Consider the following 14,045-nt stretch of genomic DNA (forward strand, 5'->3'; position numbering starts at 1 on the left):
AGGTGCTGAACTTGGATGACTTTTGGCTTTTTGTCATTTGCTTCAGAAAGAAAGAGATGGCTCTGCATCTCACATCCTAGAGCAGTGTGTTTTCACTGTCTGGTTTCTGCTCCTTTGTGGTTCCAGCACATACTTGGAGTTGGCCACCCAGCCTCAAACAGAAAGGAAGGCTGGAACAGCTGTGTGCTCCGGTCTGCTATGGGAATTGCCAGTAGGTTACGGAGAATATCCAGAATATTCGGAGTATTGTATATTAAAATAGGAAGAATATGTTTTGACAAGGAGTAGGAATGCATGCTATAATGGAATCAGGTGAAAAGAAGAACACTTAATGACTGGAATCCGGGGGGGTGTTTTTGTTTTTCCCTCAGAATTGGATGAGGATGTTGCTTCTGTTAAGGCTGTGTATGAGGAAATAAAAGGAGAGAATGTACAGCTGCATGAGCTATCTCTGAAATCTTTAGCAGCTTTTCTGCGGAAAGTGGGAGAACCTGTCCCTTTCACTGAACCCCCTGTGAGTATTTCCTAATTAAGAAATAGAGCTGCAGAATTGTATATGTTCAGTCTTAATAAAACAAATCGCATGAATAATTACATAGGGATTAGATCTCTGTAGAGACTGCTCAAAGGAGGTATTGTGTGAAGTACTGAGTGTTGTAGGAGCTGTAGTAATCTTGCATTGGATTTGACTTGAGGAAATAAAACCTCTTGGGGTTTACAATATTTGAATTACCTGATCCCTATCAGGCACTCATCTACATGTGCACCTCTGTAAAATGTCCTTGGGGCATTTATCTAAGCAGTTGAACTTGAAAAGGCTTGTAGAATGTGTACCTCTTTCTGGGGGTTAGTTTTCATTAATTGCTTATTTTGTATCTAGTACAAGTTGCTGCTTTAGTAGGGTGGGATTTTAGAACTGTAGAAATTTATTTCTCATTGGCAGCTTTGCTTCTAGCTGCCTTGTCAACAGATATATGCAACTGTGCAAATATATCTTATTTGAGGGTTACAAGTGGCATGACACTAAATCTGTCAAGACTGTAAATACTTTTCACATCCTTTCTTTGAGTAATAGTCTACTAGTGCCATTTAAGCAAAGCAGACTTGAAAGATTCATTGTATTTTCCATCTCTAAGCAAACTTTTTATTGCTGTTTCCTAGCCTCCTATTATAAACCAAATATTTTTTTACAGCTGTAAAGACCTGATTATATGCTGTTTCTCCATGTTGCTTCATGATGTGTGTGATTTTTCTTTTCATTCTTTACAAAGAATTGGAGACAATTTTGTGTCAAGTACTTTGTTTAGCTTTTTAACAGCCACGATGTTGTTTGCTTTTTTTTCTTGCAACCTTGAAAATTTCTAATCTGAATTTTTATTTTGACTGTGTAACTTTATAACCTAGAATGTAAGATTCCTGTGTGTAGCTAATAAAAATAAGAGTGGTTTTTTTTTCAAAGTCACTGAAATTACTAATTTTACTATTTTCCTGCTGAGTTTTTAATGCAGCTTGCTCTTTAAAACCTTTTTTGTTTTGACTCATTTGCAGATTGTAGTTAAGTATTTCATTTAATGAAATTGATAATATTCTTGCATTTTGTAACTTCATTATGCAATTTTTGGCAAGGTTTCCTTTTTTTCCTCTCTGGTATTTCTTTTAATTAGACAGACTTCAATAAATATCTAGTTGTGCATGATAGAAGAATAGATTTTGCTTCTGTAAGGACAGAAGACTTTTGTTAAAAACGAGTAACTTTTCAGGTAAAGCAATATTGATCTTGTTCATTCCTTTCTCTTCACAGGAGACATTCAAGTTCTATGCAGAAAAATGGAGGAAAAGAAAACTGGAAGCATCATGAGCAACTTCAGTTGTTTATGAAATGGTTCAAATATTACATTCAATAAAAACTTTTTAAAGCATGTCATATTGTGTAATTTTTAGTATAAATTTGTGTTTAAGCAGTAGTTTCCATAACTGTAGCTGATAGAAACATTCATGAATAGAAATGCTTGTAAAATTGCTAATGAAATATCATGATGCAGCTTTCCTGAGGTATTTCTGGTTTAATGTATTATTAATCTGCTATAAATGCAACTGTGTTTTGGCTCCCATTGATACACCAAATATGTGTATATCAAGAAAAGTTGCTAGAGGTGTGTGTAACTGTAATTTAAGCAAACTGTCTTTTGTTTTGCTTTGCCTGCTCAGTGTTCTTTGGTGTGAAAGCAGAAGGGTAAAGAACATCATCCTTAGGATTCATCTGTATCTACACAGAACATAAACACATGGGTTTTTTTAGATTTCTCCTAATTGTACTTCTCTTGTGTTAAATATCTCATTAAGATGTTTGTTACAGCCAAAGACAAAGTGTTTCTACCTTTTACTCTAGTTTGTATGTATATGATCTTTAATTCCTACTGTCTCCTAATACTTAGTGCAGGTAATTTAATGCATACAAGACCTACCTATCTGAAAACAGGCCTTTTGAAACAAAGCAGTGGCCATCATTTACAGAGGTAAGGAGGTGACTGCTGAAGATGCTTTATTTGTATAAATGTGGGAATAAGCCTACATTTGTGACATTTTACAGTTCAGAGTCCTAGGACTGTCAAAATAAGACAAATTAAAAGATGAAAGAATACTTAGAAAATACATCATTTTTTTCAGAATAGTGATTGAAACTCACAAATGTGCACATTGGGGTAACAAATGCAGTGCTTCAAAGAAGCTTTAAATGAAAGCTTGGGCTTTGTGCTTTTAATGCCTAAGTTTATTCATCTTTACATTTTCAGTTAGCTGGTGGTTTTGTAATTAGATTTGCCCATGTAGTGACACCCTGCTATTCAGAGATTTATGGGTGCACACGAGGTTTGGGCAAAACTCTGAAATACTTGTGCAGTAATCTGAAAGTGTTAAAGTTAGACATTGGGACCTTATTATTTTTAAGTACAATTTCCAATTCATTTGCTGGTATATCTACAAATAGATAGGAAATTCCTCCTGTACTTAAAAAATGAGATGTAGCCAACCAGAAGCTGAGGAGAGCGGTGAATTCAGTGTTCCAAACAAACTGGATCAATCCTAGGCATGTCTGCTCCATTGGTGGTGTGGTTTTACAATGACCTTCATTACTTCACAAGTGCAGATGACAACATACTGTGCCTACTTGGCTCTAACTGTCTGGCACCCTTTGTTGCTGGCTTGTCAAGATAAGGCATTAACATCTGAAATTTCATTCATAGCCTAATGGTTGTGTGCCCTATCTGAAAGCAAGCCCAGGCAGTACTCAGTTGATTCTATTTCACAAATGGAGATGTTTCTTTTTTCTAAAGCTACAGCTACATTACACATATTTCAGTGTAATAGCAGCATAATTGAAGACCGTGTCAACTAGTTGGCAACCCTTTCGCTAGTGCCACAGCTCTTGTTTTTAGAGGTCATCTCGTGAATCTGTTTCACAGCAGTAGCTGTGTTCCTGTAAGTGAAGACATGTCTGAGCATAACAAGACAGCAGACCTATGTGCTTTTTGAGCAAAGCTAGCACATAGGATAAGACAGAAAATATTATGTGAAGCAAACACTGGTGGTTAGCTGATCTGTGGAACTTAACTGCCTTTTTGACAGGGAGGTGGAATCTTGTGGCGTGTGGACTGGGTGCAACTGATTGCCAGGTGTTGCATCAGTCACTGGGCTGTGCTGTGGTAACTGGCAGCTTGCATTTGCTGGCTGCTACCTTTTGAGATGGAGAAGCAGCACACAGTGTCACAGCCAGATGGGTGGCTGCATGCTTCTCTAACTGGTTTGACTTGAACTCTTAACAGAATAATGCTATATAATTTAACAGTTGCAATGGTGGAAATGGAAGCCTGTAACAGAAGAATACAAACTAAATTGATTTTAGCTCTGAAATAGCATTTTGAGTGACTACATGGAAAGGCATGGGCTGAATGAATCAGCTGCTGAGCTGTTGAAACATCAGTGAGGCACTGCAGGAACATTGGACAAAACAGTACCAGGGATTTTTTTGGTTGCAGAGATAGAGTGAAGCTGCATGCTGATCTTTGGGTTCCCATTGGAATAGCATGGGTCCATGGAGCCTTGTGGCAGAGATTACTCAAAGCTCAGGAAAAGGCTGCCATTGTGTGATAATGTTTCTAGTTTTCTGATCCAGTAAATGTTTCCTGTAAAATTACAGAATGATTACACAAGAGTGAAATCTCTCCTGTCTTTAAAATGTGGGACAGTGAGGGATTTGTGCCACTCTGAGACACAATCATCTCAGTCTGAAACAAGGTTATACTGGGAAGCTTTAGCAGAACCAGTGTTTGTGCTGACTCCTAGAATACACTTGAAATGACATTTCTTGTGCATCGGTGTGCTAAGACTCAGCCATTCGAGCATGAAGAAGAATGCAGTTTAGAAAGGTTAGCATTTCTTCACCAAATAAGTAAGTGGTTTTACAATCTGTTTCCTCATATTCAAAGAAACAGACCTGTAAGATGACAAAATGCAGAATGGAAGACTTACAAACATGGTGATATATTAGTCCAAATACCAAACATACTCTGTCACACTGACCACAGCATGCACCCCTTTAAAGCAGAAAATAATTGTTTGCCACTGGCTAGTGGGTAACAGAGGTTGTGCAAGATGCAGACCAGGTGCAGTATCTGTGAGATAAGAGTGTGCTTTTCCAGAGGCCTCTGTGGGAGGCTGCGAGTGTGCTGACATGAAATGACCTGACATGTTACTGTAGAAAGCAAATTGTGGGAGCATGTATGTGTTTGCATGACAGTGTGTCTTGATTGGGGTTGAGAGGACTGGAAAAAGCTTACTGCTTGAATTGAGATGTCTTAATCGCCCTTCTGCACTCTGCACCACATGATGGACTCACATCTTTTCCCCCACTCCCCTTGATGTAGTGGGGGGGAGGGCACTCTTTGGATTTGGAGCTCAATATGGCAATAGTTCCTTGTTAACCAGCACATGTAGTCATTTTGCAGCACAATAATCATATGCTGTAGTTCTTACCTAGTAAAACAGTTAATTCAACTCATTGTCTCCTGAGACCCTTTTCTACAGCAAGAAATGTAGCTTTGTAGGTTAGTAGCACTCTCTAGAATTTCTTAATATGTACCTGCTGTTGAAAATGGAGTAGCTGAACAGGTCATGGTTTTGGTAGTGACAAAAAAAATAGACATTGAAAGCCTGAATCAGCAGGATTCCAGCTGCAGTTTACAGTAACCAAGGGAGGATCATAACAGTGAAGGCAGGACCAGGAGTGCACCTATTGACAGAGCTATAGACTGGCAGTGTGTTGACCAGAGCACTACCCTATTTATTGCTTTTCTCAAAGCTGTGATGCTTTCAAAGTCTTCAGGAGCACGTCAGAGGAGGAAGAGACAGAAGTGATGGATGTTACCAGGAGGTTTTGCTGTTCAGTGTAAGAACTGCCAGCATCTAGAAGGAATGTCCAGTTTTCTCCATCAGAATATTGTTGCAGTAAAGGTGGCAGAGAAGAAAATTGAGCACCTAGAGAAAACTTGAGACTGTCATTTAATTTAGCCTGGTTTAGCCAAGGTTTCTCTGCGCTCTTAGAAGCATTCTCTTAGTTTCTGTGTATAGTCAACTGCAAAAAGATTTGCTTTCCAGACTGGTCGCATCTCAGATGGTTTGCCAGTACTTCTGTGAATTGATAATCAGGAAGCCAAATACTTCTTTAAGTTCACGGCTCCAACTGGGGCTAATATAATCCAAGGGCATCTTTATGACTAAGAGTGTGCAGATTCTCAGCTACAGGAACAAAGTCCTGGGTTTGCAACTAGGTATGGAAATAAGAACAGAGCTGAAAGTTTGAGGTTTGAGTTTTCTCTGCTGTTTCCTGTAATTAAGAAAATGAGATAATAGAAACTGTCTTATGCAGTGCCTGCTATAGTCAGGGTTTCCACATTGATCTACTTTTAAATAAAGCTATTAATGGAAGGTTTCTCTCTGATACTCTTAAACCTCCATATTACAATTGGCTGATTCTTCACAGTTTCCCATGTGACTACCCTTACAACACCATGATACAGCAGTGGTATCTATAGAATTACTATTGTCTGCAACAATAGCTCCAACCCCCTTTGTAGTTCTGTATTTCCTGTAATTTCACTCATCCAAAGAACCCAGTGAACTCGTGGTTCAGAAAGCAGCAAGCCTCAGTGTCTTGCAGAGGAAGTAGTGAGTATTGAATACCACCAGCAAGTTGTGATTTTTTTTTTTTCCATTTTGGAAGTTGTCTGCATCTTCTGTTTTCACATAGTCACTGACTGGCCACTCTAGCAGCTCCTCCCCTTCTTAGAGGGAAAAGAAAGTGAACACGAGAGACTAAAACCACTTTGAGGAAAAAAGTAACAGTCCAGTGAAACACATGCAAAATTGGTACTGAGCCCAGTCACTCTGCTGGCACTGTCACCATCACAATTGATGCTGTGGCACAAGTCCCATACTGAAATCAGTGGCAGACAGGAACCAGATTCAGGAACTGGATTCTGGAAATCATGAACTCATGGATCAGACACCTGCCATGAAACAATTTTACCCTCCTGCTCCCTCAGCCACATATGGAATGGAATAACTTGTTGGTCAGTTTAGCAGCTTTTCTCCCTGTGGGTGTGGCATTTTGCTCGGTACCTCCAGTGCAGTATGCAAGAGGAAGCTGTAATGGAGGGGTAATTGATTAGGCCCAGCTGTAGTGGAAATGAATGGCCATGAGAGGAAGCAGCAGCACTCAACTCGCCAACAGTTGGGGTCAGTGTTACACCACTGTGGATTCTTGCCCTGATGGCTCCTACTGTCTCCTCAAGGACTTCTTAAGTTTCACTGGAGAAGAAAACAGTGGCAGCAGCAAATGCTGCCAAGGTTGAGTTGTCTTTTAAGGCCAACTAGACTAAGGGAGAGGTTGTGAAGGACTGGTCAGAGCTGCTCAACCAAAACTGGCCCTCTCATGCCTTCCTTCCACAAGGAGTTATAATGGTACTAGTTACGGGTAACTGCAGAAACAGGAGCAGCATCATGAGCCAAAAATCCCAAGAGGACTTTGTTCCAGAAGCAGCCTTCTAAGCCTTGCTCTTCTCAAGTTAGAAAGCATCTGTAGAAAGAAGTGCATTAGTGTAATTTAGGGTGGTTCTGAAGACAAGTTTGAGTAAGGGACAGAATTTAACACTGGGGCTGCTACAATTTCTTTGTGTGTTCTGGTACTGAAATTGCAGCCTGAAGTGAGGCTGTGACTGCAGCCACTCTCTGAGGCTGCTTAGCCTGACACCTGCTCTGAAAATCTTTCTGCCTAAACTAAAAACAAGTAATTCCTTTTACTACTTGCAGAGTTCCCTGGGATTTCACTCTGGTTAGTTTAGCTAGTAGCTTGAACAGCTCCTCTAGAGGTAGCTCTACTGTAAATCTTGATCATGTCCATTTTTAGGACCCTTGGAACTGTCTGAGAACTGAAAATAAGATGGGATGCTTTATGCTCATTTAAGATCTACTAGGAGCTGCTTAAAGCTTTGACTTCACGATTTTGTTGAGTCACTCTATTTCAAACATTACTGATCACAGTATGAGCTATGTGTCACATCCAGTTAACTGCTGGGCATTTCTGGGAGCGGGATCAAGTGTGATAGCTGGAAATAAAACCCCTCCAGTTCTCCACCTTTTATAGTTTTAATGAAGACTGTTTTCCATCACGTATAGTACACATAAAATATTCTCTTCCACTTGTTTTCCTTCCCGGGAATGCTATTTCTGCATTTCGAGTATCTTTCACTGTCGTCAATAACATTATGAATTTGTCTAAATTCAGGAAGTAAAAACAAGGTTGAAAACTGTTTTATACCACTAGCTGCAGGGGGCATAAAATGACAGTAATTTGTGGCTTTACTATTGTCAGTCATGTTCAAGAATTTTTTTTTTCCCATGGAAATGAATCACTTGCTTGGGACTGAGCGTACTGTAGATCAGTGAGGTCTTTTTCTAAGACAAAAGCACTGGGAAATTCTTTATGAAGTATTTTAAACTAAGCATATTCACTTTTCTTTTGGCATGCTCTTAGAGGGACAAACCTGAAGCAAGAGTATCTAAAGCATTTGGCAGTTCTGAGCTCTGCTGTCATCACTGTGCTCTACTAGGTAACAGTGGTACTTGGCCAAAATGCATTTTCCATGCTCACTAGTGGGTATTATGCCACTGTCAGGGAAGGCAAGGGGACAGGTACTCCTGGGGTGCTGACTTACCCACCTGAAGCTCCAGCGGCTGCCTTGTGTAATGTAGCACCCTGGCAGCTGATGAGTGCCTATTCAGAGCAGTTGGTGTCCTGGTTTCAAAGTTTTCAGTTTGTGCAACTCATTTTGCTGCTGCCTGACTTCACACTTTCTTTCTTTTTTTTTTTTTTTGCTTTTGATTTGTGCCTTTCTGCAGTTAGTTGAAGCATTTCCACTGGGTGATCAGCTATTTTTAACTGAGAATAGTAGACCATTTGGGTGGGTTTTGAAAAGTAATCACTAAGATAATATTCTGTTCTTTTAGGGGTACTCTTCTCAGCCTTGTGACTTCATCATGAGAAGGATGTTTATTAGTGTCATGGAAGAGCTGCTGGTAGAGGCCAGGTTGGCATAGCATTGGGGCTACAGTTTTAAAATGCATTATTATGGTTTTTGTTGTTGTCATTTGGGGGCGGGGAGGGCTATGGAACATGAAGGTTTTTTTTCCTTTGCTTTGTGTTTTTTTTTTTAGTTTAGTTTTGATTTGTTTGTTTGTTTGAATAATTTCTATTGTTGTTTTCTAAACTCTTCCCCCAGGACCCAGCAAATGAAAGTAAGTGGGAGTACTGTCTTGAAGAATGATGATGTTAGTTGTTAACTGAGTGTGTATCACTGCAAGTCACTGGGAATTTATTGCAGATTACATGCTTTGTGCATTTTACTTTTGACTGTTTATAAATACTCATAGGTTTCCATTTGCTGTGTGTGTGCTTGAAAATTCAGTGCTGAAACAGAAGATCACTATCTCATAGGCTAATTTGCTTGTATACAAAATACAAGTTTCTTTGGATATAAGGGACACACTTTACTCACTCTATGGGTTCAGGCCAGTACTTTCACAGAGAGAGTGATTTGCCATTGGAATGGGCTGCCCAGGGAGGTGGTGGAGGCACTGTCCCTGGGGGTGTTCAAGAAAAGCCTGGATGAGGCATTTAGTGCCATGGTCTAGTTGACTGGCTAGGGCTGGGTGCTAGGTTGGACTGGATGATCTTGGAGGTCTCTTCCAACCTGGTTGATTCTATGAATCTATGATTTATGCCTCTAAACCCACTTGATAAACATGAATAATTAAATTGAGGCAAAAACAATACTGAGATATGCTAAGAATCTGAGTAGTTGCTTAAGTAGCAAAAGATCCAAATGTGTTGTCACTGGGAGGAGATGGGTTTGGAGCCATGGTATGAAGATTAAGAGGTGGTGGGTCTCTTAAGTTGCAGTTTCTTAGCACTGGAAGTATTAAAAATACCTAATTGTGACTATGACAGCAAAATAGTGCTGACAAAATTTTCAGTTCGAAATAACTCTCCATACATTTGCTTTAATGCCAAAATAAACATTTTTTTCTAATGAATCATAGAAATTGGCAGCAGTGCTTTCATAAATTATGGATCTGAATTGCTTTTTAAATGTTCCCTGGGAAAAAACCCAAGCCTGTGCTATTACAGTCGTGTGGGTATATACATATATATGTAACCTATTCATGCAGATACACATACATCCACATACTAATATGAGCACATGCACATATATTTGCTTTTTAAAGCTTGTCAGTTCTTAAAAGGGTTAAGCAGTTTTAAAATTACCTCAACCCACTGCTTAAACATTGTTGCCTTAATTAATAGCTGCTAACATATGAAGGGCTTGTCTTGGCTCTCAAGTGTAAAGGGAAAAAAAAGCAGCATGTCACAGAGCTCCATGTAGCCTGTTTCTTGTCTACTGCCATTTTAATTAGTCATTGTGGCTAAAATGTGAAAGATTTGTTATTTATGGTACAAGTGGTTGTACCAACACCTACGGTCTTTTACCCGTGGAATTTCCTTGCTCTTTTTTTTTCCCCTTAAAGGATTTTCATGGGATTTGGTGTTGTTTTGGTTGCTTTTTAATTTAAAGGGATGGGTACTGATACCTGCCAAATAAGTAACATTTCTGAATGCATTTTGCAATGAAAAAATACAGGATGAAATTTTCAACAGCTGCTTAATTTTGCTTATTTGTAGTGAAAGCTATTCCTTTCCAAACAACAGGTTAAAAGTGTTTTGGAGGGCTGCCACTAACCAGTATGCAAAGCAATGTTCCTATAATCCATTTCTAGTATCAAACAAGTTTGCCCCTTCTTCCCACATGAAGAAACTGTGTGAACTTGGAGTAGAAGGTGATGAATACTTTCCCACCTCTCTCTGTGGTAAGTAATAAAGACAAATTCTTACCTGTTTCTTTACAGATAAAGGTAGTGCAGCAACACAGTTGTGTTATACACACAGTGCTTCATAGTATGCATGTGAATAACACAGAGTTGGTTTTCTTATTCTGTAATTAGTGAATTTTCCTTACTAATATTATTGTTGCTTGTATTTGGTGTTCCCACTCCCAGGTTTGCTGCTGGTGCAGTCCAAAACCCCATAGCCTCTTGCAGTGAGGTCACACACTGGGCAATTCAGGTAGCAGTTGGGCAAAACAACTTGGTAACTCTGCAACCAATTAAACATGGTGCCATTTCAAAATCACTGGCTTAGGTGCCTGCAGTAGCAGGGACCATGACTTAGAGCTGAGGAGATCTTTTCCAAACCCGGGCAGGACAGATAGAGGAGAGCAAAGGCAGTAATGTGTGAATCCTTGGGACAGCAGCATTGTTGGACTGGCTGGCAGTGTGCTGCTTGGGTGGCAGATCTGCCTTAGCACACAGTGCTGAAGTCTGTATGAAACTAAATGCTGGTGGAACGAATGGAATACTATGAATTTTGCACAGTGTCTTGCTTGTGATCTTCAGTCTCTGTGCTGAGATTGTTGCAGACTGTTCTAGCTGCTTATACAGGAGTTCAGACAGGAGGGCACACCAAGCTGTTGCTGACACAGGGGCAGTAAGGAAAAGCAGCAGCTACTCTGAAACTTGGAAAGCAAAGCTGTGCTGAAACCGAATTAGAACGTTTTGGGCTTGGTTAGAACTTGCAGTTAGATTTCTAGTCCCTCACTAACTGCAGATTATTTGCTTTATGGTTGGGGGGGGGTGTTGGGTTTTTTAGTAGCAGCTCCACTGTGGAAGCGGGAAACTTTGTCATGCACAACTAACATGAAGCAGAACATGAACTCAGAATCCAAAGCATACAGCATGACCTTCACTGGGTGAGAAGTGCATGATTTTCCCTAAAGTTGTACTATTTTTCAACTCCCGGTAGCGTGAGTAGGGCAGGTTGTGTGTCATCCACCCACTCTTCCTTGTGGTCTTTTCTGTACACAGCCCCAAAGCATGCTATTGTTAAGCATGAATTCTAATTGCTGGTATTTCAAGGCTCCTATCTTCTTATTGCTAAAGCCTGTAACAATAATCACAGCCTAAATTCCCCATCTCTAGCCATCAAGGAAACAAGATATGATCATAAGCAGTGTGCAAGTGTAATTATAGTATATGGAATATGAGCTTTTTCTGTGTAAACACAGGCCTGGCCACATCCTATGATAGCTCTTCCTACACTCCATACGATGACTGTTCCTAGGCTCACCGCTCAAGTACCCATTATGTATAGATCTACCCATGTCATAACACCACCTCTGAAACACTCACACCATTTGGTCCTGCTGCATAATGTTAAGAGGGTGGAATTTTAAATTTAAAAAGGCTGTTTAAGTAATGTCAGCAGCCTGACTAATTTCACAAAAGGAAGGAAATTCAAACTTAAGGCTATGGTATATTCTTATCTAGATGTCTGGAGATTTCTGTGCGTGACAATATGCCCCTAAAATTCAGAGCTGTCCCTTATGGCTTTAATTTCTCCCATTGTCTCTCTCCTTTTTTTTTTTTATTAAACATCAAAGTGAATTCACAACAGAGAGTCAGCCTAGAATTTAATCCTCTAAATACCTGGAAAATAGAGGTTTAGACTAGAAGTACCAATATAAATCCTTAAAACTTCAGTGTAATATAAAAGAGATTCTAATCACAACAGATCATTACAAAGAAGAGTAAACCACTTAAAAAAAATTAAGTGTCTTAAATATAATAAAAAGGAATAATTAAGAATCCAGCAGGAAGCTGCTATTCTGACAATTTAATGATGCTGAACCGGACTGAAAGAATTGGCTTTGCCATTAAAAGGCAAGGAAAATCTGATGATTTCAAAATGGAGCCAGGCTCAGATCAAGTGGGCACTTTTATTTTTTTCTGAAATCAAGCACAGCAGAACCAGAAAGAAAGGTGAGAATTCATTCACCTTAGAAGAACCTCAGAATGTCTTAGATTCCTACTGCTGCCTGAGGCTGAAGCTGTTACATCATTGGACTTATAGGCTTCCTGGGAAGGTATTACAACGTGGAACCTAAGCTGACAGTCCTAATCAACAAGTGTAATAATAATAATAATAATGGGATAGTCATCTTCCATTCTTACTTCTGGAGCTTTTTTTCTTTTTTTTAATTACATAGCAGTGTTGAGCAGACTGTAGGTTATTTGCCATTGGAATGGGCTCCCCAGGGAGGTGGTGGAGGCACCGTCCCTGGAGGTGTCCAAGAGAAGCCTGGGTGAGGCACTTAGTGCCATGGTCTAGTTGACTGGATAGGTCTGGGTGCTAGGTTGGACTGGATGATCTTGGAGGTTTCTTCCAACCTGGTTGATTCTATGATTCTCTGGTACTGGGAGAGCCCTACTGTGTGTAACATGCAAAGTGAAGTGAAGCAGATGATGTGCTTTGTTTGTTTGTATACAAGCACCTTTAAAATCAAGCAAGCTAATCTTACAGAATGCTCACTACCAGGTCCTGGGGTGGGTTTTTTGTTCAGCATACAGGTTTTACAGGTGACAAGACACTTAGGAGTTCTGCCTATCTGGAAATCTCAGAAACATCCAGGTTGGCAAAGCCCCTCAGCATCACCAAGTCCAACCTAGAACCCTACTCTGCAAGATTCACCTTAAACCATAGCCCTAAGCACCGCCTGCAAACGACCTTTAAACACATCCAGGGTGGGTGACTCCACCACCTCCCTGGGCTGCTCATTCCAGTGCCTGACCACTCTCGCCTTGAAAAACTTTATCCTGACGTCCAATCTAAACCTCCCCAGTCTCAGCTTGAGGCCATTCCCCCTTGTCCTGTCTCCAGCTACCTGTGAGAAGAGACCAGCAGCAGCCTCTCCACAATGTCCCTTCAGGTAGCTGTAGGCAGAGCTGATGTTTGAGTCCACGACACTTAAACACAGAGTGATCACATCCTTCATTTGGAGAGCTCTGGGAGCAGGATCAGCACACACAAACCGCTGCTTTCTGCAGCACGTGGAACATTTCAGCACTCGCAAGAACAGTACAGAGAAACCCAAGAGCAAAGAGTTCATTCATGCTTCAGAGGGGTACGGAAGGATGGAAATGAAGGATGCGATCACTTTGTTTAAACGTTGTGCGCTGAAACATCAGCTAGGGAGAGCCCTCTTAAATCACAAGCCCGTGTCTGAGAACATTTCCAGGTACAGAGAATTCGTGTCTTGTCACCTGTAAAAGGCGTACGACGAGCAAAAATCCCCCTCCAAAACCCACCCGCGGGGTAAGCCCCGGCTGGCTGCAGAGCCTGCGGAGGCTCTCGGCCGGGCTCCCACTCCTGGTGCTCTGCTGCCATCGTGTGGCCACCCGCGCTAGTGCCACCGGGCGCTCCCGCCGGGGGCCTGCGCTCCCTCGCCTGGCCACCGAGGTGACCCAGAATAAGCTTGTGCGCAGTCCCTGTTGCTTGCGAGGGATACTATAACCTGCTGCCTCCTCGGCGTGATCTGCTG

At 40.8% G+C, this 14,045-nt stretch overlaps 1 protein-coding gene across 2 annotated transcripts in view; it reads left to right on the top strand.

Moving 5' to 3' along the window:
- The window catches only part of LRPPRC (leucine rich pentatricopeptide repeat containing), a 96,727-nt gene extending 94,808 nt beyond the window's left edge, over positions 1-1,919 (top strand). For both annotated transcript variants that reach the window (XM_064158399.1, XM_064158398.1), the window contains exons 37-38: positions 372-514; positions 1,802-1,919. In XM_064158399.1, the coding sequence (XP_064014469.1) occupies positions 372-514; positions 1,802-1,858 (200 nt within the window). In that variant the 3' untranslated portion in view covers positions 1,859-1,919. The remainder of the gene's footprint in view (positions 1-371; positions 515-1,801) is intronic.
- The last annotated feature ends 12,126 nt before the right edge of the window (positions 1,920-14,045 follow it).

Source organism: Pogoniulus pusillus, chromosome 18 (assembly GCF_015220805.1).
Source record: "Pogoniulus pusillus isolate bPogPus1 chromosome 18, bPogPus1.pri, whole genome shotgun sequence".
NCBI lineage: Eukaryota > Metazoa > Chordata > Aves > Piciformes > Lybiidae > Pogoniulus > Pogoniulus pusillus.